This window comes from Scleropages formosus, chromosome 1 (assembly GCF_900964775.1).
Source record: "Scleropages formosus chromosome 1, fSclFor1.1, whole genome shotgun sequence".
NCBI lineage: Eukaryota > Metazoa > Chordata > Actinopteri > Osteoglossiformes > Osteoglossidae > Scleropages > Scleropages formosus.
Genome location: NC_041806.1, coordinates 34122528 through 34150054, shown reverse-complemented (window position 1 = coordinate 34150054; position 27527 = coordinate 34122528). Strand labels below are relative to the sequence as shown.

Sequence of the window (27527 nt, the reverse complement as noted above, 5' to 3'; positions counted from 1 at the left end):
TTACAGCGAGTCTTCAACTAAAGTACTCCTGTTAATGTGATTTCAATGGTGTATTTCATTCATCAACAGCTAAATTAAGCTTAATTAAAAGCTGAGATGGTCAAGAATCCAGCACAGTCAAGGCTGCAATCCTGTACAGAGTAAGGAAAATACTTTAAAAGTAATTAAGAAGACAGTCAATGTGCAAAAATTATTTAAAGGTCTCAATAATTCTAGGAAAATGTCAAACCCAGACACTGCAAAAAAGAGGCAAAAAAATCCTTAACCAACACTAGATGAAAGCTCCCAATGTAAATTTACTGCAGTATGAATCGTTATTTAAATGTGATGTTTTGGTTCTCTAAACACCTTATACGTGTTCTTATAAACTCTTGGCTTCACTGCAATATACAAGAAGTACCGAGGGAACTTTCTATATTATCATGTAGTCAATTTAAATGCATTTTCCCTAGAAATAGCCCATTCGTGCAGCACATGCCATTGCTCATTTACAGCTCCAAGGTTATGGGTTTTGATTCCAGCTACAGCTCTGTCTGCAGAGATTACGTCTGCGGGTTTCCTCAAGGCACACCAGTTTAATCCTTCATTTTCCAAAGATATGGAGCTCAGGTGCATCACTGGATATAAGCTGTAACAGGTGCTCTGGGATGAACCAGAGTCCCATCCAGCATGTACCACGCCTTTCACCCTAGGCCTACAACTGGCTCCAGATCTCTACCACTAAATAAGATAAACAGTTACTCAGTAATGAATGGTGTATGCATCAATTTAAAAAAAAAAAAAAAAAACATTTTAACATTATCAACCAGCTAGCTTAATATTACAATTTTCAATCACATTTACTCGTTAACAATAATACATAATATAGGCAATATAATAAGGCAATTCTATAATAACAAGTATCTGAGATTCAGTTCCACCAATATGTAGTTTGCTCTTAATCAATAGCAGCAATTTTCTGGGAATTTATTTCCAGATCTGGATATCATTCCAGCAATCAATTCCTTCGGCCAGCCGAGAACTGACCTAAAGAAACAAGTCTATTTTTTTCAATGTATTCTTCCTCATTGTACAGTAACTTCAGGTGTAAACATTGAATGAAACGAGAACGGCTATTTAAATGCAGTGTACTGGAGAAAGTTAGTGCAACAAGTTTACGATACGTTGACGACGGCATACGATGAATCCATGAAATGTACAGCGCGACCTGGTGACACCCACCATGGCAGACAAGCAATGTATGTTTTAATCTTGCGACCCATGGCTACACCACAGCTAGCTGAGCTTTCACATGCATAAGGCCGAGAAAGCGGGGCATCCTACTTTATGGTCTTGAGCAGCGAGGTGCGAGCATTCACCACTGCTTTGAAGGCATCCTCACTGCCTGGTGCCACGCACTTGTCTGGGTGCAGGAGCACTGCCAGCTTCCTGTATGCCTTGTTCACCTCCTCCCTGGAGCACAAAAAAAAGCAGAGAGAGGTTTTAATGCAGGGGAAATCACACCTGTGTTGCCAAATCTGACCCAACCAACCAATCAATTTCAACAACCACTTGTCCTGAGTGCGGTCATGGTGAGCCGGAGTCTATCCTAGAGACATTGCGCACAAAGCTGAAGGGGTTGGGGGACACACCCTAGATGGGACACCAGTCTATCACAGGGCCACAACTATTTACGAAAGCACACAGCCCAGTGAAATCACTGGAGCAATAGCAGGGCAAGCACCTTCCTCCAGGGCAGCTAGAGGCAGAGATCGAACCGGCAACCTCCGGAGCCAAAGGCAGCCGCACCAACCATGATGCCACCAGCCGCCCCTTAACCCTCCAAATTGAAATATGGACCAACTGACATTGTTACGTCATTGACCGACTACAGGAAGCATTACAGAACACGTAAAATAATTCAGGATGAAATGGAGCATTTTAAGCTTTCCTTCTTCTCATGGGCTGCACTGTTTCAGGGCAAAGTCTGAAGTCACTTGGGCAGCAGGTGATCCCGTGGGAACTACGTGAACAAAAAGAGTTCCCACAGACATGAACCACAGGGACAGGAAAAGGGTCACTGCCTCTGACTGCATTCCACTTCAGTTCACATTTTTCACTGTGAAGTTTCACGCATCTGAAATCTCCCCCCCGCTCGAGCACCCTGCTCATACAATACGGAGGAATAAGAGTCTGGGGATTGTCTTATTCAGAGCTGGAGTGCAGCCTGTGTGGGAGCAGCTCAGCAAAACATCTAATGGGATTTCCACCGTTCCCTTAATCGGTTAGTTCCCACACATGTTTATGCTTATGGCCACTGCCAGGGTTATATGAAACTCTGGCATACCGACAGCGGGCTAAAAATACGTACGCCCGGCCACATCCCCATGCGACCTCTCTTCCCGGATGGGCCGGGAATAATGGTGCATGTGAATAATTGTTCTCTTTAACAACCAGCCCATACTGTTTGCAAATGCTGCTTTTTGGGCTGCAGGTGAGATGCGTAGCATGGAACTCATTGTGTCGATAAAGACTTTCACCTATACGAATGTCACAAAGGGTTAATCTGTGCAAACTGCCCTGGTGGGAAATTAAAGATGCACATGCAGGAGCTAGAATTGCTTGCCAAATAACACATACAGGCTGACATTTCCCAACACTGTGATTTAGCAGCGTTTTAAAATGGGTAGCATAAAGGTTAATGCCATTGTCTCTGGACTCAGAGATCACAGGTTTCAAGTGTATTACCTGATGTAATACCCTTCAGCAAAGTATTTACCCTAATTGCTCCAGTAAAAATAACCCAGCGGAATAAAACAATAAATCTCTGTAAGTCACTTTGGTGAAAGCATTAGTAAAATGGCCACTATTAAGGTTTAGGTGAGTTATGGTGGAATCTATTGAATAAAGGTTCATCTACAATGTTGAATCACGGAGCTCTAAGCTAGGAAGACGGGGTTAGGGTTAACATGCAAGGAATAATCAATGAATGTTTACTTTCAGGATGGTAAACCTGAAGGGGTTAAAACCAGTTTAGCGAGACAGTGTCAATTAGCACAACTTGGACATTACATATGCACCCTCACTTGTATCCCTTCAGTCTGAAACAAAAATGTAGCTAACGGATGCTCAAAAAATACTAAAAACACATCAAATTATTTACATTTTAAATGGAATAATTTATGCATGAATCACCACTCAGCCAGTCAGCGGTTATTCAGCTCTCATCCAGTCTAAGGTTGGCAGGAATGAAGCATCCAGTTTGTCCAACCTTGTCGGCAATCCCTGTAATGAGGCTTTCAGCAGGTGCTGTGCTGTGCTCACCTTGTGGCCCCTGGCTTGACCCCGAGCATGTCCCAGCTGTCCTTGCTGCTACGAATCCTGCGGATGGTGTCCGCCTGCTCACGGGTAAAGCTGGCGCTGGGGCCTACCACAGGCCGCCGGCCCCCATTCTCACACATATCGGCAATGGAGAAGAAAAAAGCCTGGGGTATTGAGACACAGACACGGAAATGGTGGTATTTTCTCCTGGAGGGGCCAACAGTTACAAGTAAAGCAGGGCATGTGGACGTCTTAAAATGTGGGCATTCCAAGTTATAAAAATTTCTATTTCCACTTTGATGATGACCACCAGAGGTATTTAATCTGAAATGAGAGACTGGATAGTGACTTGAGGAGAATGTTGGCAGTGAGGGAGGGGGGAAGGGCCTCTGTTATTGCCCATGGTTTTGGACATGATAGCCAAGTTTTATGTTCAGCTATAAAGCGGCTATGTCTCCCTATGGTTTGTGTTGTGTAAATAAAACCCTTTTTCATGAGAAAGCCTGCTACCCTGGTTCTTTTCCCCAACCCTATGGCCACCTCTGCCCCACAGTCAGCCACACCAAAAGTAATCCATTTGTTCTTGCTTCTAGCCAGGAACCACTTCTCCCCAAAAAGGATTCCATTTGCTTTGGAGGTATCGTCATCTCCGCAACTGTCCATTTCTACAACTTCATAGACACAAACAAACCTTACAGAACACAAGAAAATCGTCCCAAAACTAAAGTAAATGTGCTCAAGTCATGGAAACTGTGCCGATGTCACAGCTGTCGTCTTCAAGTAGCTTTACTCATCGTACGGGGATGGCGGAACAGAAAATGGAAGCCCTGTCACAATCTGTCAAAGTGTGACGTGTGTTGTGATGAAGTGTTGTTGGTTCACCCAGGTGACACGACTGACAGCCGAAGTGCTAGGTGCTCATTGCCGCCGGCAGAAAGCAGCTTAGAGAAAGAGAGAAGAGCGGAAAGGGGACAGACCTGAAACATCTCGCCGATGCCCTCCCCGCTTTGAGCCGACGTTTCAAAGTAGTGGAAGCCCCGGCTCTCCGCCCACAGTCTGCCCTCGCTTTCGTCCACCACTCGCCTCTTGGTTAAGTCCACCTGAACGGAAGCACATCCTGATATATGCAATATTGTTAGACAGCGTGCACCCTGCACGGATCGAGTTCTGTTCTGCGTGTGTTTAGTGTGTGAGTGACACTGAGAGAGTGTGTTCCACTGATGAGTGACCCAGTGTAAGTAGTGTATCTAGCAGTAAGTCACCTTGGTGAATAAGGTGTGGGCTGATAATACTACATAAAGTTCACTGGAAATCGCTTTGGAGAAAAGCGTCTGCTAAATAAATACATGTAAATGTTTTGCTGGAGATTTTATGACACAGCTTTTTCGTTTTCTGTGATTTTCATTTATATATTGAGTACTTTAAACCTCCTTGAACAGTCCTTGAAATGTATTGTAACGACCCGTGTTACTGGGAGTTCGAGCGGGAAATGGGTTTATTGTAAATATTGAATTGTGGGTAAAATGGAATTGTGTTCAACCGCTGTGGGGACTCACAGGGAATACAAGAGTGTGAGTGTGTTGGTCACTGAAAAGGGTAGAAAGCCTCAGGGGTGCTAAGCAGGCTGGCTTGAGGTGCAGGTCCTTGAGGAAAAGGGGTCCTGGGGTCTGAACCCAGAGCACAGGATGCTACATTATTTAAGATATATCCCACTTTTGAGATTTCAACAACGGTCTACAAGGGTTTGGAAAATGTGCTTGTTTTACTCCTCTAACATCATCTGAACAAAACTGCTGGAGAAGGAGGAAAGGAATAGATTCGAAAAAGGGGAGAACTGAGTGTCGATGGAGAAGGTGGACTGTGACCTTGTTGGCGCACACAACAAAGACGATGCTCTCCATGTTGGAGTGGGAACCCATCTCCTGCTTCATCTCGCCAAGCCAGCTGTCCAGGGCATCAAAGCTCTCCTTGAGTCCCACGTCGTACACCAGGATCACCCCTTGGGAGTCCTTGTAGAACTCGTTCCGCACCTGGGGAGGCAACAGGCCCTCCATGCTGATGCAGTAACCATTAATCATCTTCTTTCACGAATTAAAAGATCAGTTCTATGACATTTAGTTTCTTAGCAGTTCTTGACAATTCCACATATTCTACAACATCTCAGATTATACTAAATATTATGCAGTGTTTTATGTCCTGATAGAAGCTTTTGCATGCATGCTGTGTCTTGTTCATTACCGATAAGAAGTTATACTGCACTGTTACAGTATGTACAGCTCCCTGATTCTTACTTGTCTTCTAGAACATCTTATTTTACAAAACCTGTCTACATCTCAATGCCAAGTTCTGCTGTAGATCCCTATTTTTAGTGGTGTACAAACCTAACCCTGCAGATGAACTTGGACAAAGGTGCCTGCTAAACAAATTTAAAAAAAATACAATATCGTTGAAAAGTTAATAACTTGCAGTAAGTATACCCTTCATGTTTGAAACTCACGTTGGACAAAGGTGTCGGCTCGTTAAATAATCACCCGTATTATCGACTTTAACAAACACTTGATTTTTGAGAAACTCCTTTTGTGAAAAAGTGCCTTAAATTCAATTTAGGAACCTAAATTGGAAAAGATCCCAGTTACGACAAAAAAAAAAAAAAATCTTTGGGAAGCAGAAAAAAACACATAGAGAGGGAATAACATTAAAACCATAACATTATGGTCCTTCATAATGTGGAAAAGTTAAAGTGTGAGAGATGTCAGACCCAACAGACAAGTATCTTTCAAATCTGTCTCAGTTTACGTCAACAGCTACTGTATGTGAGCACATGTATACCTCACCTAATTGAATCATTGCTCCTTTCTTTCCTAAACATTCAATAGCACATCCAGTTTTGTGAATGTTTGGAGTGTTTTTCATTAGTTACTCAGAAATCATACATGACACATCCCCTGGAGACAACCTCAGCCCTGATGATAGCACAAGGCACACTTGCACTGATCACCTGTAGTTAGGACAGGGATAAAGGGATAAAGAGAATTCCGCTACCAGTACTCACTGTGGAACCTCACAGAGTACACAAAATTCTCTCAGCCTAAAGGAACTGCCTGATTCTAGAAGTTTTCTCCAATCTGGTGTGGTCTCAGAGGTGCCTCCTGTTTTTACCTGTGTCCATACTCCACTGAAGTTACAAGTCACCCTTGATCCACTCTAAAATCCAATAAGACTCTGCACTTGGGTTCCACCGAGTCATTCTTGACAGGAACAGCTTGCTAATCACAGGTTACAAGTCTTATGAGGTACCTGCACTAGAAGAACTACATTTTTATGTTGTGTTATCATAACAAGTGCAAACTATTGAAAGTAAGCTTGGCCTCGTTTATAGGATCCCATAATTAGCATATCTCGGTGAAAAAAATACATGATTTTTTTTGGGCTGTGTTTGACACTGTGTTATAATTCTTCCCCATTTAAATTAATGGTAATTTATGAGGATTTGGTTTACAAGCAGTTTTCAGCAGCACATTACCCCCAGTAGTGTGTCCTGTGCATGAATGACTTTGTAAGGTGAAGTGTGGAGTGCTCGTCGATGGAGAATCACACTCACCTCGTAAAAGAAAGGATGTCCTGCCATGTCGAAAATATTAACTTTCATCTCTCTGTCCCGAACTTGAACCCTAATGGATTAAAAAACTCTTTGGCATCAAAGGTTCATTAGAGAAATTCATAAATTTTATTGAGTATAAATAAGTTACGTGCCATACAACATACTATACTTATGCTGATGCTGAATAACAAATTTTCTCAGTAACTGATTGCTTTGATTTACTGCTTTAATAATAATAAACCTCTTTAAATGAATGCGGAACCACTTACTTTGTCACACCATAGTCAATTCCTATGGTTGCCAGGTACTTGGAGACAAATCTTTTTTCACAATAACGTTTAATAATGCAGCTCTACAATAATAAAAAAAAAATCTTAATATACACATTTTTTTTTTACATCTTCAGTAAACACCTCAAAAAAACAGAACACATGTATGTGTGAATTACATGTACCTTGGGATTGGGGTAAAAAAGGATTTAATTGGCTCAATGACATTATGTTTTATACAGTATGACACTTTTTAAGCAGTAGTCTCCAATAAAAAAACAATCAATCCATGTTGACTGGAGCCTATCCCAGAGTCACAGGGCGTGAGACAAGTGTGAAAACGGTCAACATCTGCACTGTATATCCATAACTCTCCACTTCAATCACAACAAACTGCACCTATAGTGCCTTTTGAAACTTGATAAGGACAACTTGGTTGACGAGGACATTCCTTATAGGATTAGAATGGGGTCATTTTGGTTGAAAGCGCATTGATCTTGGAAATAATAGGAATAACCTCCTTCAGGATCTGTTTTCATTGTGCTTCAGTTTGTGTTCTCATATATACTCATTTTTGTATAAGCTTAATAATTTTAGCAATACAGAATGTTTGGAAGCCCCTGGTTGCTTAGCAATATGGAACGTGTGTAGATGGCACAGCGCTGGCTGCTACTTAGCAGTGTAAAAATGTTACTGACAAGTACTACATGAGGAGAGTGCAGCAGCAGTATGCAGCACAGGTGTGCCCTACGTTTCTACATTCATGTTTGTGTAGTAGAGAAGTTCTGAATGAAGTCTTCATTGTTCTCATCCTTTTCTCCAAAGGACCAGGATTCATCACAAAAATAACAGAATTTGACAGAAGATAACTAAACTAAGTAAATCGGGGATGGGTCTTAGGAACGTAATAGGTGTGGACACCAGGGGAAGGATGTACTTTCTCTCTGCCTCCCACATATTGAGCTCAAGGATGTCACCAGGCCAACAGGACAATTTCTGGTTCTGGGAAAGTTAAAAATTCCAACTAAATAATTTTAGGTGAGGAATTTAAGGAGAAGGGACTTTTCCCAGAAGAAACACATAAGATCACAGTTTTTGGCTGTTGCACACTGGGCTTCCAGGATAGGCTCCAGACCACCACGGCCCTGACTTGGATTAAATGGCAGGGAGAATTAGCGCGAGGTTTAAAACAGTCATGATTATATAGATTAGCATCACAGTGTGGATGAAGAAAAGACAAACAAGTATCATGTCTAATTGTGGTAAAGGCAAAGCGTGAAGAGCAGATGTTCGGAGAGCACAGAGGAGGCAGTGGCGAGTGCATGGAATCTGGATCTTTCGCAAGTGTCAGTGTTGAAACAGTCGAGTGTAACACACTGAGTGGTCTGACACACTGACGCGCTGCGGTTACTGATGCGATGCAGTGCAGTGCAGTGATTGGCGTTACGTTGCGATCGATCGATCGATGGATGGATGTACCTGTATCCTCGTGTACGATCGAACGTACCCGGCCGGCTCCTTCACTCACCTTCCCCACCTCAGCATTCCCCAAACTGATCACTTTCACCCGCAGGGATTTCTTATTCTCACGCCTCTTTTGGATGTTCGTCTCCATCTTCCGACTTTTCTCACTGTTCCTCCACGGCTTCTTATGCGAAATATCCTTTAGACCCACATTATTAAACTAGGCACGAAATATGCATATGGTGTAACGAGACCACACCAGACAAGGTTTTCTTGGGGATCCGCTAACTGGCACTGCATCCCCATAAAGAGCTCATGATTAACTTAATCGCAACGACCTGGTTTATAATATTACTTGTTTATACAGTACATTCTCAACGATTATCACAGCTCTACAGATACCGCACCTTTCTAATTACGCCTCGTTTACTTCACTATAAAGTGCAAAGATCGCCTGAGACTATTTGAGATGTGGACACCTAATGATCCTTAACCAAGAAAATGCATGATGCGTGCGCATAAAATTGCATTATCTTGTTTCCAGCCGAATATTTTCTATCCTGGAATTTCTCAGGCAGCAGATTCACTACAACGTCGAAAATGCATTAAGACCGAAACACAGGTAATACGTGCGTTTTTTGTAACGTCTGCTATGTGAAATCAGTAAAAATATTTAGCGTGGCATCAAAACCCACTTAATTAGTGATTTTAAACATAATTTTACTGGGTTGCTATGGTAACAGTAAACGTTTTGATGAAACGTCCTAATTTTGCGAACGGGAATCGCAGATTCGCTAGAGTAACGGCGGGAGGATGCTCTGCGAAGCGCTCCCGGAGTTTTAGCATAGAAATTCGTTCACATTTATTCTTCTCAGCATTTGAGTGAAATTTTGTCCGTTAAACGGCGAACATTGCAGTAGTATTTGTATGCCATTGGTTTTTCACGTGATAGTCACACCAAGCATCCACCGTGTTGAAACACTGTTGTCTCGCGTAAAAAAAAATCGTTGAAAACGCCGAGCCACCACTGCACTGGCCAGGCTAGGTCGCGGATTCTATGCGATAGAAAGGCGAATTCACACAGTGAAAGTTAGTGCCCGGGTGCGAGTGTCCGGCAGTAGCCCGCTGGGACGCTGCCGCGGCGCGTCGTGCCGGTCTCGTCACGGCTGGGGGATGTGGTGGAGGAGCGCGCGGGCGCAGCCCACGGATGACGGAAGGAGCGGACCGGAGACCCCGGAGCCCCCAACTTTGTGGTGGTCCGCAGCCCGCAGCAAGCTCCGCGGAGCCTCACAACACAGTCATCTCCCTGAAAGTTTTTTTTCTTCAGCGAACAAAGGATGGCGAATTTCCGCGGCGCTGTCGGGGACCTCCGTTCATGATTTCGCACCGCAGTGAGTGAGGTACTTGTTGTTGTGTGTCATAGCCGGCAATGGATGGATTCAGAAAATGTCTTCGTCCACATTGATTCTCTCACAGGTGACTACGGTAACAGTTAGTACCTCGAAAGCGCTCAGGATTGCTCACTTTGCTGCTTCTTTGACGATAAATTTAACAAAAACACAGTGAAAGCACTTGTCTTGTCATAAGCAAGACGAACCTTTTGCTAGCCTCAGCTTTCCGCTTTCCGTTAGAGACCGCAAAACATACTCAGTCAGTGTATTTTGTGAGCTGTTTGTTTTTATTATCTCTGCTGCTGGCAGTTTTGGATCAGAAAAGATGGTGGTGACGGATTAGGGGCTCACAACTTAAAATCCACCCACGAGTTTGTTTTTTCTAACATGCAAGTGACTTTATGTAGTTTTTTTTTAATGGTGCCACCGGTGTTACACAGTTCCTCACTGTAACAGTGAGTGTTGTCCACGTACGGTATGTACTTTATTAAACTGTACCCGGTAATACACACTTGTCCACATATAATTTCGTTCTGTTTTCAAGTTTATGCGCCATATTTAACGCACATTTTTATTTTTCCATTTACAGGGAACTGTTCACGAGAACCGTCGTAGGCCCGCTCAAAGCCTGCGGGTTTCCTGCGAGGAGTGTCCCGCACGAGAGGCCAATTCCCGCGGCTGCGTCCAACACCTCAGCCAGCTGCGGAGATCTGGAGCAGAGTCGGGAAACAGCGACGCCTGGTGACGGAGAGGGAACATGACAGGTAGCCAATGTTAATGGGCTTTTTTTTCCATTTAGAGGTGACTTTGCTGCCACCTACTGGGTGAGACTTTTACATTTTAATTTAGCTGATGCTTTTCTCCAAAGCGACTTAGTGTTATTCTGTTTACAGTTGTTAAACTATTTATACGGCCGGGTAGTTTTACTGCAGCAGTTTAAGGTAAGAACCTTGCTCAAGGGTACTACAGCTGTAGGTGGGTTTCGAACCTGCATCCTTAGGGTCCAATGACAGCAGCTCTATCCATAATGGTACCAGCTGCCCCTTTTATTAGCTGTTGCATCATAATAATAGCAACAATGATAATAGTAAATGCAGTTTGTTTTTTTTTTTTTTGTTTTTTTTTTTAAACAAATCTTAATAATTTAGACTCACACATTGTGTTTATAACTTTGAGGAGAGTCTTACAGCCTTCATGTACTTATCCCTACATGGCTTTGAAAATGAATTTATTTTATATCAGTTGTGCAAGTGTTATTGCTGCCCTTAGGAATTCCCTTTGATTATTAAAATGATTAAAATCGGCAGACACTTGGTTAAGAATGTCCACAGCCATACGCACAGGATGTGGGTGTGGAAGTGCTGTATGTCTGATGTGATTTCGCAGTCTGTTCATCAGCAAATTTAGGGTACAGACATTCGGCATCATAAACTTGCATGATGAGCACTCAGCTCTGTCAGATCTTGCTGCTTTGGAAGAAGCAGTAAAACACCATGACTTTTGTCAGAATTGTATAGAAATCCTAGTTTACAGTTAAAAAGTGTGCTATTTCAAAACATTGATCCATTTGACCTATTTCAGGGTAATGGATATTGATCCTAACTAATTAATTAGTTGCTAATGGCCAAATCCCTAGATGCTGAAGTGCACTTTCCTCTTGTAATCTGTCATTATGGGCAATGTTGTTAATGGCTATAGTCTTGAATACCCCCCCCCCCCAATCTGGTATGAGGTTACTATTGTACTTGGTGCTTTATTGGGCTGTTTCTGCCAATGAAAGATTGTATCCTGGTGGACATATTTATGCTTATAGTTATTTGTTTATTGGAATGATTTTATCCAGAGTTAGCTATAGTGTAGGGGGCGTGGTGGTGCAGCAGGTTTGGCCTCTGCCTCCTCTCTGGTGGGTCTGGGGTTTGAGTCCTGCTTGGGGTGCCTTGCAGCAGACTGGCGTCCTGGATGTGTCCCCTTCCCGTCCGGCCTTGCGCCCTGTGTTTCTGAGTTAGGCTCCGGTTTGCCGCACCCCGCTTGGGACCGGTTTCAGGCAGTGTGTGTGTGTGTGTGTGTGTGTGTGTGTGTGTGTGTGTGCCTGCGTGCGTGCGCACGCCTATATTCTACACAAATACAGTATTCTGTCCGTGTGACTCACAGGTCATCAACAGAAAGGCAGTCACATCTGGTAAAGCATATTTTGCCTTGTGCTGCTAAAATTTGCATGTGCCCTTAAAGATCAGTAGTGCCACGCCATGCATTAGTGTGTGGAGGGATTGAATCATTCGGTCTTAGTGCAATTTTAGAAAATGTTTTCTGTTTCCCTTTTAAGGGGGATTCAGTAATATACATCAGGGGCTCCTTCTTTCACTGAGAGCTAAGAAGGGGCAGGACTCTTATTTTTTTTTACACCTTCAGACAGCAGAAAATCAGGCCTCCTGTGCTGAATTTGGGGTGTTTTGGATGGCATAATGAATTCTTGGATGGGATTTAATTAACTTAATTTTATTTAATTACTTAGTATCTTAATTAAATCGAAGCAACGTAGTGTAGCTCTCAAATTCTGGTCTGCAATAGGAGATGTTCCTAGAATAAAAAATCCCATTTAAGAACCTTCAGATCATCAGCCTTGCAGGATGTTTTGGAGCATCTCACTGGGATGTGTCTACCAAGAATTTCACATGTTTCTGCCAGGAATTTCCCATTTCTTCTCCAGAGCTGTGGAAGAAATCAAATGTGGAATGAAATGAAATAATTGCATAGATTCAAGTCTGTGTCAAATTAATCTTTCTCAGGGATGTGGCCCTTACATACTGCATGTGTACACTTCAGAATTGCCTGTTTGTATATCTGTGTACAGCTCCTCCTTAAGAGTTTTAAGTCTCTATTTGTGTTGATGTAATGCACTCGCTGTATTGTTCTGTGAGATGTACGTTGCATTGGAGAAAAGCGCCTGCTAAAAATAAATGTAATGTAAATTGTCTGGGTTAGAGTTTCTTTAAGGTGTGAGTCTGTAGGTGGTCCACTGACCTGCCCTTGTGTGTTGTTCTCTGTTCTGGGCCATGAAACACCTTACAGTGCACTGGCATCTGGCAGCGCTGTGGGAAACAAAAGGCATGGGCAGGCAGCATGAGCACATTGTCAGGGAGCTGACAGAGGAACGCTGCACACAAGGAACAAGCTCGCTGCAGGCCGGGCCTTGTTGCGCGTGGGGGGGTGGGGTTGGGCAGTCCGGGGCTCCAGTCTTTGGGGCCCTCGCAGCATGGTACTGCACTGTTGTGCCCTTCATCGTGGTGCTGGTGGTTGAGCTATCTGCTGCTCTGCTTCCTGATGTTTTGGCCAAGGCAGTGTGATGGGTGCTAAATGGAGACTTGTAAGTGTTGTGGACTAGATTTTGTGCTGCTGTAGTTTGTTTGTTTATATGCTTTTTTTAAACAAGGAAACCTGCTTTTTGGTGTAAATGTTGGTCTTTTTGTCTATATTACTAATGTTAAGACATTTTGGAAAACAGATGAGTGTCACTGATAGTTTGCAATGTGCTGTTTTGTGGTGTTTGTTCTGCAATATTTTACATCACAGAGGTTGTATCACCATTTTTGCAGTATAATCCTGGGACAGTCTACTTTATACCAGGACAGTGGCATAATCTAGGGGCAGTATTTGCACTGATTGTGTGATTTGACTTGGCAAGTAAAGTCACAATAAGATCTCATCCTCTGATCATTATGGCTCTTTGTCATGTCAGACATGTTTTGACAGAATTTTTTACTTTGAATCCTTTGTTTTTGTGAATCCTGGCTGTGTTCAGTATTATAACAGTGGGTATTGCTCATATACTGTATATACATTATTATAAGCCTTTTGTGTGGTGTTCCAAGTTCCACATGTTTCTCATTTGATATGACTGTTGTTAGAGTACTTTTTGCCACTTTGAAGAGTTATGGCTTGGCTCTGTTTTCCACATTGCTTTATGCACACAAAGTCCTGACAGAATGTACTGGAAAATTTTGTTCATCGACCATGACCAGCTTGGAATCAACTTTTCTGATCACAGCCCATTTCATGTCTGAAGTCAGGTAGGAGTGCTCTGCAGCAAGGTCAGGATGCCTAATTATCTCTCTCTCTCTCACACACACACACACACACACACACACACACACACACACACACACAGCTTGTTATTTAGGAGGCAGAAGTGTGCCTGCTGAGCTACTGCCGCCAGTATTATGCTTCCAAGTTCATGGCAATGTGTGCTTTTTTTTTTCTCCGTGGACATGGCACGGCTGTCACGTGCTGTGGGAGGGAGCCACGGGGACGTTCATACGGACCCTTGATAGTGGGGTGCGGGAGGTGGTGGTGTACTGTTTGTTTCCTCACTGTGAGCACAGGAGGTGGTGGGGGCCTCACGGGGGTTACGGAGAAAACGAACCTCTCCTACATTTACCCTCTGTTGAATGGACACTCTCTTTCTCTCGCTTGCTTGCCTGCCTGCCTGCCTGCTTCTGTGTGTGAGTGAGAAGCGGAGAGAGCCTGTGTGTGTGTGATCTGTGTTCCACACACCGTAGCAGGAACAGGAAAATCCAAGGTCACCGGAGCTCACTCTCTCCCTCTCTGAGAGTGTGTGTGTGACAGAGAGAGAGAGAGAGAGAGAGAGAGAGAGAAGTGTGTGGTTTGTGCAAGAGCATCTCTGCCTGCGTCAGAAAGGCTCCGGAGGAGAAAAGGGGCGGGGTTTGTACAGGTGGAGAGGAGGGTGCCACTTCATTTGCGTCCTCATCGATGTACGGTAAGGAGCACGTTTTCTCTGCTCGTGTTTGCATGTGCACCCGTGTGTGTCCTCGCTCTCCTGCTCTCTCAGAGCCAGGGAGGCTTTTCTATTGCATGCCAGCTGCCTGGTGTGGGTAGGAGCAGGTATGTGTGGCGAGATGTTGTACACATGCTAATGGTGGTGGCACTTGCAGAGAGCTGCTTGTAAGCTGATGCTGAATTAGTAGGATGAAGGTGTGGAATACACACGCGTACCTGGCCGCTCGACACTTGCGTGTGCATGGAGGGCGATACGAGGAGTCAGGTTTCCCTTGAGCAGCGCTTGACACATGTTTGCTGTGGTCAAGTAGTTCGCAGCTGACAAGGAGGTTGGCAGCTCTTCGGTCCAGTTTCCTTCTAATAGTTGCTGAGAGGAATAATTTAGATCTCCTGTTTTAGGCAGACATATGAAATGTCTTTCCAGCCACTTGGCACCAATAAGTGAATGTTGGACAGTTAGTTAGTCGCAGCCGCCCCTCTGGGCATGTCTTGCGTGTTCCATGTTATTCCAACAAATTGCTTCGGATTGCTCTTCTAAGATTGCATGCGAGTGTGTGCGTGTGTGTCTGTCTGTGTTGAGAGGTGCTGTTTGCACCCCGCTCGTGGTTTACATGTGGATGTACACACCAGATATACATAAACACATGGCCTTAACTGCTTCCACTGGGTCATTTCTTACTGCACCTGCAGGTATTTTTAACTCCTGAAGCAGCAAAGTCCATTAGGAAGTGGGTAGAGATGTTACCTTGTAATTCAAAATCCCAGGTTTGAATACCTGCTCTTGCTGTAGTACTCTTAATCAGGGTACTCACCCTGAATTTCTCCAGTGAAAATGACCCAGCTGTATAAATGGGTAAATCATTGTAAATAGCGAATTATACAAACATAACATTGGCAAGGGTGACATTGGTGAGTTACAAATAAGGAACCTCTTTTTAAAAATGCGGGTGGCAATAACACTAGTTTTCATTTTTATTCAATACGGTGAGTCCCACTAATGTTACATAACTTGTGGAGAGGGCTGTTTTTCTGCCGTACGGGCAGATGACTGGGCCGGGGTCTGGCACCTTGGAGCAATGGGAATACTGTGTTTGGTGGAAAAGGGCACAGTTTTGGACTTGGGAAAGAAGGGTGGATAACAGTGGCACGCTATCTCAAGGTGTCCTGATGTGTAGCATAAATTTCCACTCACTGCATGAACGATGTCTGGGTTTACCTTCTGGTGTCAGTCATCTAAGCCCAGCCCCCACCTCACACCAGCCTGGTACAGCAGCACAGCACCGGGAACCACCAGACACGTCTGTTCCTGAGACGAGAGCAGGAAGGGAGCAGACGGCTTCAAAGCTGGAGATGACCCTGAAAGGAGTATGGGCTGCTATCGGGGGGTGGGGGTGCTGGGCCGCGGCCTGGAAACAAAGTCTCCAGAGAAGGAACGGGTGCGATAAGCCCTGTTTCCATCCCCCTCAGCAGCAGACGCTGCTAAAACGCAGCTGCGAAGAGCAGAAAAGAGCGTCCAGATGTGGCCAATCTCCCCCGTGTGCCCCGCGGCACCAAGCTCTGACGCACATGCGCCTGCCGCTCATTCGCTGTCCACGAGCGGCACGCTGCGTGGCTGCCCGTGCGTCACTCTGCAAGCTCTTTCCTTCCCAGACAGCACCAATGGGCTGCTTAGTAAGCGGGACCCTGATATCCCAGCTTGAGGAGCAGACGGCATCTCCCCACCTGTCATATTTCTCTCTCTGTGCATCAGTTGGCTCAGTGTCTGCTCTCCAGGCAAACTGTACCTTTTGTCTTTATTTGTGCTGCTGTGCAGATTGCTGTATAGGAGGTTGACAACAAGGCGTGACCGCGAATGCGTTCATGCATTTATTCATGAGGCCTTCATTTGCTCTTAGCATGTGGAGGACAAAGGACAAAGTGAGTTGTTTTCTGTGGGGTAGCCTGGCGACTATGGTGGCAGTGGTGGTCTGCCAGTGAAACTCATCACTTAAGCCTCTTTTTTGTTTGCCGTGGTGCTTGTCGGTCGTTTCGGGGCGGGGGGGAGGGTGAAGTGCTTCCGCCGGAGACCTGCAGCTTTTTCTGGCCAGGAGATTGAGAGAAGAGGCGACTTCCATTTCAGCGGGAGATGCCTTGATGTTAAACCCACAGAAAAGGGGACATTTGTCTGAGGTCCCCCCCCCCAATACACAACAGAATATATGACGGTTGCTGTCCAGGCTTTGTCACCTGCCCTCTCACACCTTGATGGGCGTTCTATAGCATTGCAGTTAAGGATACAGACATGTAACCCTGTAGGATATCTGTTCATGTCCCAATTCCTGCTCCCCCTGTGGCACTGTATGATATTTACCCTGCTTTTGAGCTATACCCACATTGGGTCTTCAGATAGTATATACATTAGAGCCTTTCCCTTGCAATCAAAGGGCCCTGGTTTGAATCCCACTTCCTGGTGTAATACCCATAACAAAGGTACTTACTGTGAACTGTTCCAGTAAAAATGACCCAGCTCTATCAATGGGTAACTAATATGTTTCATAATGATGACAATGATTTCTCCTGATCTATACGGTGAACCAAATCCTGACCCATTCACACTGCCATGACTACCTCCTGTCTGCGTCTTCTTTCTGCTGCAATAAGACAACCACACTCTTTCCCCTCACCTTGGCTTGAGGTCACGCACATTCACCGCCGTGGATTTTCCTATTAACACCCGGCTCCCTCAGTGTCCCTGTGCACTAAGGTGACCCATCGGTCACTGCTGACTCATTGTTCCCTGAAGTAGCTGCTAAACAAACCCTATAATTAAGTGGAACGAAGCCTGGGTGGAGATGACGCTTAATTCTAATGGAGCCATTGTGACTGAGACTGTAAATGGACAGCCTTGAGTGCAAGATATGAGATGTGGTTCATTAATGGTGATTGACAGACCGTTGCCCTCTTAACTATTAATTCCAGCTGTGAGAGAGAATAAGTGATTTCACTTGAGGCACCAGCTCATGTAACTCTAGAATTCTCTTAAATATTTTAGAGTTGATAGAGCTGTAACCTTGCCCTGGTGGCTTACAGCGAAGTGGAGGCACTCGTAAGTGCCACTCTGTTGGGGGTGCTATGAGTAACATGTCCCCTAATTGAGGGCTTGTTTGGACCCATATTACTTCAGTTTGGCAAATAGGAAGCCTCTGTTTTGTTTGGGTCTTTGTGTTGAGTCACAGTGGCTCTCTCTTGCTGGGCACAAGCTGAGCTTTGCAGCTTCCTTAATGGAAATGTTCTTTTCAAGCGGAGACCTTTTCTCTCGCTCTTCAAGTTGCTCTGGATGGGCACCAGTAGAGAAAACGAAGGAATTAATGCGTTTGGATGAGGCGGAACAATGTTTCCTGGAACCGGCTGGATGCTTTTTTGTTCAGTGGTGCAACAGCGAGAGACTGCTGTGTTTCTTCGCTGTGCGCTGCCACTGAAAGGGTCACCTGTGACCTCAGGAAGAACAGAAAATGTGCATATTGCACACAGCAAGCAGTCAGTCTCCTTTACGTTCTTGCATTAAAATGGGAAGTATTTCAACAGCATTGGCGTGCTTTCAGAACATTTCTCAAAAATCTCAGGGTATAAATATTGAAAACAAGTAATTATGTAAAATTCTTCCTTAAGTTGCCATTGGGTAGGCCAGCTGGCCGCATTTCTAAAACAATGTCTTTGGAACTGACACGCTGCTCATTCCAAACCAACGAAACCGTCTGGTCCTGACTGCTGTACATGCTCGTAGAGACCCCAGGTTCATATTCATTTTTATGCAGCGCTGCAGTCAAGTCAGTGGGAATCATCACTAGAAACTCACTTTCAAGCACTCAGCGGTATAATTTATTCCAGGTTATGGATTAAAATGGAGGTAACAGCAGCGACCTGGAATTTGAAACGGCACCTCACAGCTTTTTTGAAGACCGTAGGCCAGGTGTGTAGCTGCAGGAGGACACCCTAGTTACAGAGTTTCTGGAGTTACTATTTCTTATCCTTCCAGATACAGAAAAATTGAAGATGGATAGACTGCAGGTGATGGATGGGAAGTTGGGAGTTGGTGATATATGTGTAGAGGCTCAGCAGGAGTGGAGGGGTGAGGACTGCAGTTTTCTGATTGAGTGACCCGCACGTAGATTTCGCATGTAGCTTTCTCCATGACTGTTCTTTATTTCCTAAAAGCAGTTGAAAATAAATTAAATAAAGACATGTGATGGACCTGGACCATCGTGTCCAGGTGTGTTGCAGTGAATTTGTGCTCTGCTAACCCGTGCACGGCTGGTGCAACGGTGTAGGAATATACTGTAGGTCTCGTGGGAAATATGAAAAGTAACTCCAAGGCTGGTGCTTGAGGAGCCCTGGCAGTGGGCTAAAATTAGCACCGCCAGTAGCCTGGGGGAAGCAGCCCGGCACGTGGATCCGGAGCCTTCAAGTGTGAACCCTAAACTGCTGAAATACTGCAGGCCACTCGCACGTTGCGCCATTCCCCCGACAGCCAGAGTGGTGTACTTATTGTGGGAGGAAGCTGCTGGATTGGGTGGAATAATGAATGATGTCCTGCATGCATTCAATAGACTGTCTGTCAGATGGATTAGTTCAAAGTTATGGTGTTGCTGGTCTTAACTATGGCCAGCAATTGGGTAAAATGGACTTGTGTGCTGATGGCCTGTCAATTCAATTTGATTCCAGTACGGAAAATGTCAAAGAAAATCCTGGAATATGTTGCCAGTGTGTGATTTTCTTGTAGCTGAGATGCTTGAATGTGAAGGAGCTGAGGGGCTCTGTGAAACTACCAGCAGCCAGAATGGCAGCCGCCATGGTTAGTGTTTCTGTCACGCATCACTTGGAAGGCTGTGTTATGGAGGTGGTTGAGTGTCATTGTATCGCATGTTCCTAGGCGAAAAGCATCGGGTTGCCTGATCTGCCTGCTCTCTGCTGCACGTGACCACAGCATGCGTTCAGCTCGCTGTCATTATGCATTGAGCCTCCTAGCTGAGGTCTTCCAAAGGTCAGATGTCAGGCCTTACCTTAGGTACATCTGTGTGAGCCCTAAAAGCAAGTGTAGTGCTGCATTGTTAACACATACAACCCCCATCAGGCTGAAAACCTTTCTAAATGTCTTCTGGTTTTATAGACTCTGTCGTTTGAGTGGAATCATTTTCAATCCTACAATCATCTGTAATAAAGCCGTGTGTCATTCTTACAGGATGAGCTGAGAGGTGCTATGTTTGACAGGGCACTGTGTGAGGAAAATGCAAATTCAAAGGCACAGAAGCAGAGGGCAGAAGGATTGAAAACTTGGCTTAGAGCCCCAGGTGTTTAGTGTAACAAAGAGGAGCCATAACAGCAGCATTTACATTTCATTTGATCTGATGCTCTTCTCCAAAGTGACTTAATGTTAGGCGGTTGCTTATTTACCCATTTACTGCACATAGCAGGGCAATTTTTACTAGGTGGGACACGGTGGCTCAGCAGGTAATGGCAGTGTCTTACGGTTCTTGAGTGGCTTGGTTGAAGTGGGGTTTAGATCCAGCTCAGGGTGTGAGGAGTTTGCATGTTTCCCTCTTTCTTTGCACCCAACAAATATGTGCAGAGGATGACACTGGCAAACCATTGCCATTCCCTTGCTTGCCAAGTTAACCACACAAGCAGTCGCTATGAGTTGAATCAGTGATGATTTTGTCCTTCCATCCCATTTTTACAGGAGCGAATCAGGGTCGGGACCTTAATAAAACATGCTACAGCAGGGACAAGGATTTGATCTGTAGTGTTTCAGATGCAGGGCAGCAGCTCTAAGGGCTGCACTACCTGCTGCTCAGAATGGTAACTTTGCACACCATGAGCCAGATTTGAACCTACATTCAACATGCAGCTCAGGTGCCATGAGACACCAGTGTGACCTGCTGTGCCACTGTATCTGCAACAGCAGGGAGAACTTTACAAAGTGCTTTGACTCACTGAGTTTTTTTCTTCTGTATGCCAATGGTTGTTGAAGACCTCTATTCCATTAGTTGCCTCTGAAATGATGCATTTCTGAAAGAACCTTGAGGGGCTGTTGGTGAAGCTAGGACTGTGCTGCTTTAGCAGTCCCAGGGTTCCTCAGTTTATTGGAGCCCCCTCCCCTGTGGGTTTCCGTCACCCCTTCTTTTCTCACCTTTGACATTTAGTCTGTTCAAGCAGCTTGGCCTCTCTGCTGGACTGAAGAAGTGTCTGAGATGGAGAGCAATAGAAGTACTCTGTAACCCCATGCAACTTGTGCTGCAGCGAGCACAGGCCCCAGGGCCGGCTGTGGCTCCGCTTCCTTCTGGATCCATGCTTATCTCTCAGGCCGGCGACCAAGAGCGGTGCAGAGCAGGGAAGGGCTTGGCTGGCCTCCAGCTTCTCTTTGAAGAGATGAAGGAGACTCCCTAAGAATAGCAGCGGATCTGCTGGCTTCGATAGCGTGCCGTTGGTACGAGGAAGCGCAGCACGCTAATTTGATTAAAAGTCTCTGACTGCTGCTGAGCTGCACGTCAGAGCTCAGCCATCACCGTGTGACCATCTCAGGCCTTGCAGGCTTTAGGCTGAGAAATCACGATAAGACACCTCAGGGTGACATCTGCTTGCCTGATGGAATCCACAGGGGTCACGTCACCATGAAGTGGGTCAGCTGGCATGTTATTGAAGCCCTCTCGGTAGAATCATCACACTTAAGAAAAGAAACAGTTTGCGGTGTACACTTAAGAAAAGAAATGTGAATGCAGTGTCTGTGTAGGTCTGAAGCCAAACGATTGTGTATGTTTGTGAGTGTCTGTGTGTATATGTGCATGAAATCCCATTTGTGGAAATGACAGGTTTTGCTGAAGTAACAGCAGAATTCAGGCACTGGTGTTCGCTTGGTGAAACTCACGGGGCCTCGCCTGAGCTTATGGGGATCAGGCGAAATTCCAGCGCTTTCTGCTGTGTGAGTCACACGTTCCTGCTGGCCATGATTCTGCACTCCCAGGTCTATTAAGAGCAGAAGTTAACTTGCTCTTTTTTGACATAATTCTTCAGTGGAATGTCAATTACCATCATAGTTCTGCTGAACCAGAGACCTTTATTCCAACCTCTTCTGATGTCCACTGTCAGCGAATAAACAGTCCAATCCTGTCCCGTACTTGATTATAGTGCTACGATTATATACTTAAATAAATGTTTTCAATTCCAGGCACGCATGTAAGACACTGTGCAGGATTTCTGAAAGCAGGATGCTGAGAAAATATCTGTCAAAGGAAGGCCTTTTTAAATTTTATGACTTTGCTTAATTTGAATAAAAACACTAACTGAGTTGCATAATCGCCAGAGAACCGTGAACAAAACAGTAAAATGTTTTTGTTTTGGAAGCAGCATGTCGGGGGATGATTTTAATGCAGCACAGCCGCCATCGGTGTTAGTACAAACGATGCGTGTAATTCTCCTGAGCGTGGCCGCATATTGACCGGCAGCTCGCAGTCAGCAAAAAAGTAGCAGTTAATACATGTTTGCTTTTTTGTCTGTGTCCAGGTGTTTGTGGCTGCTGTGGGGCCCTGAGACCCCGATACAAGAGACTCGTGGACAACATCTTTCCAGAGGACCCTGAGGTAAAAGGAGCACACTTGAGGCAGAAACTGTACACGGAGAAATTGCAAATACATCGAAATACAAAGGGAAAACGATATTTAGCAGGGATGGTCATGTAGCACTGTCTTAAGAAGTTCCGAAAGGGTGTCCACACATTTCAAAATTAATTTGAATTGTCATTTAGTTCAAACGTTATTTTTTACTAGTGGTAGAAAGTTAGATGTTTGACTCAACCACATATCTACAGAGGGAGGTTCTGTTCTAGACACTAACAGTAAAATACATTTCCTTACCAGACATGTAGGAGTAATCAACTTATGTTCCATAACATCAAAAAACTAAGCTGTTTTTGTGGTTTAACTGGGATATAGAGTGGGACGAAATGGTTTTTTATTAAAGATCTTTTGACTGGTTGAATGAGCACCATTCCAGTAAGCTTATATCCTATCATATTCCCGGAGTCAATGTATCAAAGTGCCTGGAGTGGGCAGATTTTAGATTTTCTAATTAGGGCTTTTAATGAACAAGACACATTCGTATGCACTTCTCTTAGGTTTTTATGAAATGTTGTATGTACAGCATAAGTGAAAAGTGCCAGAACGATACTCTAGAGTTTGTGCACAGCTTTTTATTTGACTGTAGTTGATTTTATTTCTTACACATTTTATGGCAGGAAAACATACATATTGTCCAGAGTTCAGCTCAGGTTTTTTTTTTCTTTCTTTCTTTCTTTTTTTCGCAAAGATAATTTGCACTGTGCGGCAGAAGTGGTTAATGTGAGTTTAGTCTGTGTAATTATGTATAGTTGTTATTTAATAGAGACCATGGGCTTTTTATTTTGTCTGAGAAAACACAAGTAGGAAATGGCTGTCTTCAGAGAAATCATTTGAGTGATGAAGGGAAATAATTAACTGCCCTATGAAGAAAAGTCTGCTCTCAGACTAATGAAGCTCAGAGGATGGAAGGCTCTTCAGTTTTATTACTTTTAGGTAACATTTTATAAAAGATTGTCGCTTCAGCGTCTCTATAGAAACTGCAGACCTCAACTTTATCACAAATCCTGCATCCTAGTGCACACTGTGGTCCTTTTGCCACTCATTTTTTATATTTCTACAAGATAGGCACCTTAACAACAGGATTTTTAACTAAACAGTCATATGCTGTTTGGATGTTTACCCTTTGATAGTATTTTATTAGTTTTCCTTAAGCGCTTAAATGAACTGAATAAGCTGAGGTTGTGAGTCTGGTGCAAGGCAGATGAAACTCACGGTGTGTTTTGGACCAGTTCTCTAATATCTAATATACGATCTGGGAGGGCTGAGCTCAGAGGGCTGCAACCTTTTGATACGCAGCAGTCATTTTAGAAGAGGGTGTGAATGAGAGGAGGAGTAACCCCATCACAGTTTGCTTGTTTGCCTCTTTCTGTATGAAGCTCCCAAATGCCAACGAATTCTCTGTTGCTCGGTCCTCCAGGCGTTTAGCAAAGTGTGTCGTGGGAATGACACCCTGGGGAGCAGGTAGAGAGAGTGACGTGGGTCCTTTTTCTGCTTGTAAGACTTGATCCGACAAGTTTTTCAGACATCAGTCTGCACCTCTTCTCACTGGTTTGATGTGGAAACTTGCATATCTTCACCTGCAGAAATGCAGGAGCATTTGTATAAGTGAGTGTTGTATAATGAGGAAAACAGCTGCTCTTAATTTAAATAAGCAATTTTTTTTTTTTTATATAAATAGCTACAGAACATTGGTTATAAATAGATGAAGAAACGTTTAATTTTGAAGATGGAGTTCTGTTAGGAAAGGTCCCCAGTGAACCTCTATTTCTTACATGTAGCGTGAAGTAGATGTTAGGGAAAGTAGGCCATTCCTAATTTAGGCTGCGATACAAACAGCAGAAATGACGACGATGGCAACCACAGTAATCCTCCCAGCAAATCTTACGACGCACGATGTCCATCGTTCCAATGACAAAATGCAGTGACAGATGAAGGCAAGCTGTGCACGCTTTGGATTCCCCCTTTCAGTTTTTCTCAGCAAATTCAGGACTGATTCCTATATGGCCTCCTATGTCCAGAGGTTTTTTCTTTGGAGCAAACATAAAGTTTAGATAATGGATTGAGGTCTTGTGCTTGTATGTGGAGTTCTTAATGGGAGATGTTCTTATTTAAATTTTGTTCTAGTAATTCTAATGTTATAGAGCATTTACTCTGCTGTTTGTCATTATGTAATGTGATATGCATAATTGTTTTGTAATTATGTACAACATGTTATGCTGCGCACTGTCTCAATGGCAGGTATTACAGCCATTTTTGGAAGTTAAATTTCAGTGAGCCATGAAAACCTCATTTATCTCCCCTTCGGTGTCCAGGACGGCCTGGTGAAAGCCAACATGGAGAAGCTGACCTTTTATGCCCTGTCGGCCCCAGAGAAGTTGGACCGCATCGGAGCCTACCTATCTGAGAGGCTGTCGCGAGACGTAGCCAGGCACAGATACGGGTGAGTGTCGTGTACATCCAGTGGTGCAGGAGGGTAGGAGAGAAGTGGCCAATGAACGGGTGTAGGAACATGTACACTTGAACATAGAACATGATCACGAACACAGATCAAGGTGTTTTTACTGTAGGTGATACAGTGTGTACACTTTGTCTGCATTCTAACTAACATTTTGCTTCCTTGGTAAAGGATTAACACAGTTGTCTCCACATTTTATAGTATCTCAATTGCTCCAGGTCTAAATAGTTTGTGTGCTGAAGAGCGCCTGGAGGAGACAGGTGTGTTTGTTTAAGCCCAGCCAGTCATTATAGTGACATGAACAGATTTACAGCAAGCGCTAGTGCCATGGTGACCATTATTACTCAGCTGGAGATCGAATGGCGCATTAACGCTTGGTCATTGCTCACACAAAGCTAATGGTGCAGGGCAGAACTTGATTATAATGCAAAGTAAGTGTTGCATGAGATCATATGTTCACAACTGTTAAGTGAGTGCTTTTAAAGATCACCCTCTCTCTTGCCCTGAAAGACTATTCCACCTCTGTTTTTTCCATGTCTGTTTATTTCCGCCTCCTCATTCAGGTGTTTTCAGTAAAACAGGGTGTGCAGATACATATAATGGGTAACATGCAGGGGTTATCTCCAAGCAGTGTTGCCCAAAGAATCCTTTCTCGTAGCAGATTGATGCAACTTGTGGAAGTCCCAAGCAATGGCATGTTTTTTATGTTAGAAAAGAAATGATCCAGAGTCCTCAAACCTTGCCATTGTTTTTAATTTCATCTGTGGTAGGCACCAGGTTAGCAGTTCTCTTCCTGTCTCTCTTCCAGGTATGTGTGCATTGCCATGGAGGCCCTGGACCAGTTGTTGATGGCCTGTCACTGTCAGAGCATCAACCTGTTTGTGGAGAGCTTCCTAAAGATGGTGCGCAAGCTGTTGGAAGCTGACAAGCCCAACCTGCAGATCCTTGGCACCAACTCTGTGAGTCTTGCCAGTCCATCTGCAGTAATTTCATGCATGATCTTTTCAACGCCCGTTCTCCAAGGTGCCCCAGTTACACCTGGCTCTCACAGTTTGCATCTCCAGACATCCTTTGTGAAAGTGTGGAATGCTTTTTTGGCACACGATGCATTTTAGATTGTCCACCAGCTATCATTTTGTACATCTGGGGATACAAATGATTTGCAACGGGCATTTAGAATATATTTATCAAATCAATTAATCTGCATTAATGTGATAGGTTTATCATTACTATGAATTTTATGTTTATTGAAATGGTCAGCTGGCAAGATGATACATTTTTTTTAACCACTTCAAGAGGAAGTCGCACCTCTGACATCACTGTGTCAGCCTCCCGTTTGCTGTTTAAAAAAAAAAAAAAAAAAGATAAGTGACAGCTATAACAACTTGCTGAGCTGTTTTTCCCCCCGAAGTGAATGGTAAATTAACATAGTCTTTTATGCAGCGCGATTGCGACTTGTTGAGGTGTTTTCATGACAAATGAATGGCGACTTGTTGAGCTTTGTTTTTATGCTGAGCTTTGGTCCCTTGCTCACAGAGGCACTCTAGCGTGGGCCACCAGGGATCAGCAGTTCTGTGACTCTGACGTCAAGTCACCTGAGTCATGGTGCGAAGCAGCCCAGTCCCTTCCCCACTGCGGGGACCTTGTTACCCTCAAATGAGGAGCCATTTCTGAGGCTGCACAGTGACACCTTGCCTCATTCCTCTCTTGGCCAATTACAGTGAACTGTCTGTCTGTAAGCCTCAGTTGCTTGGCATGGCACATGGAGAGCTTGGAGGGGGGTGCTGTTCCTCATTATATAGCTCCCTCAAGGCACGGCCTGGGAAATTCATTGTGAGCAACGCAGTGCTCATTAGCAGAGCCTGTCTCCCTGGTTTTAGCACTGCAAATAATTAAAAATAATTTCTTTGAGTGTCACATGAGTCTCATATGCTTGTTGACTTCTGTGAATGAATTGCTCTAAATTATGGGACAAATGTGTATTTCAAAGGGTGATATTTGTGTTTTTTTTTTTTTTTTTTTTTTTCTCCCTTCCGTACTTCAAATTCTAAGGTAAATTTGTGTCTTTGTTGCCCAGAAGGTTGTTTACTAATAGATGCTCATTTATTTATTTATTTTTTTTTTTAAAAAAAGAAATGTTCACATTTACTTATTGTATCCATAAAAATTTGTGAAATTTAAGGAACTGGTAGGTTACACTACATTTTTAGGATCGCTTTTATAGTGAAATAGTCACTCATGATGAGCTAGATGTGTGTTTAGACTTACGCATCTGCCTGTTTCCCCTATTCTGTTCATTGAGTGGTACTGAAATATGAGGACAGGAAGATTAGAGAGATTAAACGGGCAGATCTGGGACAGAAAGAGTGAGGTTTAAAATGATGCCTCATAATACAGGAAATACAGTTTGGAATTGAGGTTAGAGACACCTTTGATCTTTTGGTACACATCTGCACTAGGCTCACAAACCACTGTGACATGTATTTTTGTGACTGAAGAAAATTACTCATTTCAGTCCTGTGACCCTCATGGGCACTGTTTGGTTTAAGGCTTTCAAGTTATTTATATTCCACTACATTTCCTCCTATGAGTGGTATGTATTTC

At 44.1% G+C, this 27527-nt stretch overlaps 2 protein-coding genes across 5 annotated transcripts in view; one reads left to right on the top strand and one right to left on the bottom strand.

Annotated features, from left to right (window-relative positions):
- Window positions 1-814: 814 nt before the first annotated feature.
- LOC108924045 (dnaJ homolog subfamily C member 27) lies at window positions 815-9171 on the bottom strand. Its single transcript, XM_018735157.2, has 7 exons — window positions 8699-9171; window positions 7171-7253; window positions 6902-6971; window positions 5166-5330; window positions 4278-4400; window positions 3304-3464; window positions 815-1452 (listed from the first exon to the last, which is right to left on the bottom strand). The coding sequence occupies exons 1-7, from the start codon at window positions 8783-8785 to the stop codon at window positions 1320-1322; spliced, it is 822 nt and encodes a 273-aa protein (XP_018590673.2). The 5' UTR covers window positions 8786-9171; the 3' UTR covers window positions 815-1319.
- A 679-nt stretch (window positions 9172-9850) lies between these two features.
- Window positions 9851-27527, top strand: part of efr3bb (EFR3 homolog Bb (S. cerevisiae)) — a 29312-nt gene continuing 11635 nt past the window's right edge. The window contains exons 1-5 of one of the 4 annotated variants that reach the window (XM_018735297.1): window positions 9851-10025; window positions 10615-10789; window positions 22356-22432; window positions 24781-24908; window positions 25732-25882. In XM_018735297.1, coding sequence (XP_018590813.1) covers window positions 10783-10789; window positions 22356-22432; window positions 24781-24908; window positions 25732-25882 — 363 coding nt within the window. In that variant the 5' untranslated portion in view covers window positions 9851-10025; window positions 10615-10782. Of the gene's footprint in view, window positions 10035-10064; window positions 10111-10614; window positions 10790-14749; window positions 14800-22355; window positions 22433-24780; window positions 24909-25731; window positions 25883-27527 lie in introns of those variants that run through there. The other 3 variants (XM_018735296.1, XM_018735298.1, XM_018735299.1) reach the window with 3 other exon arrangements.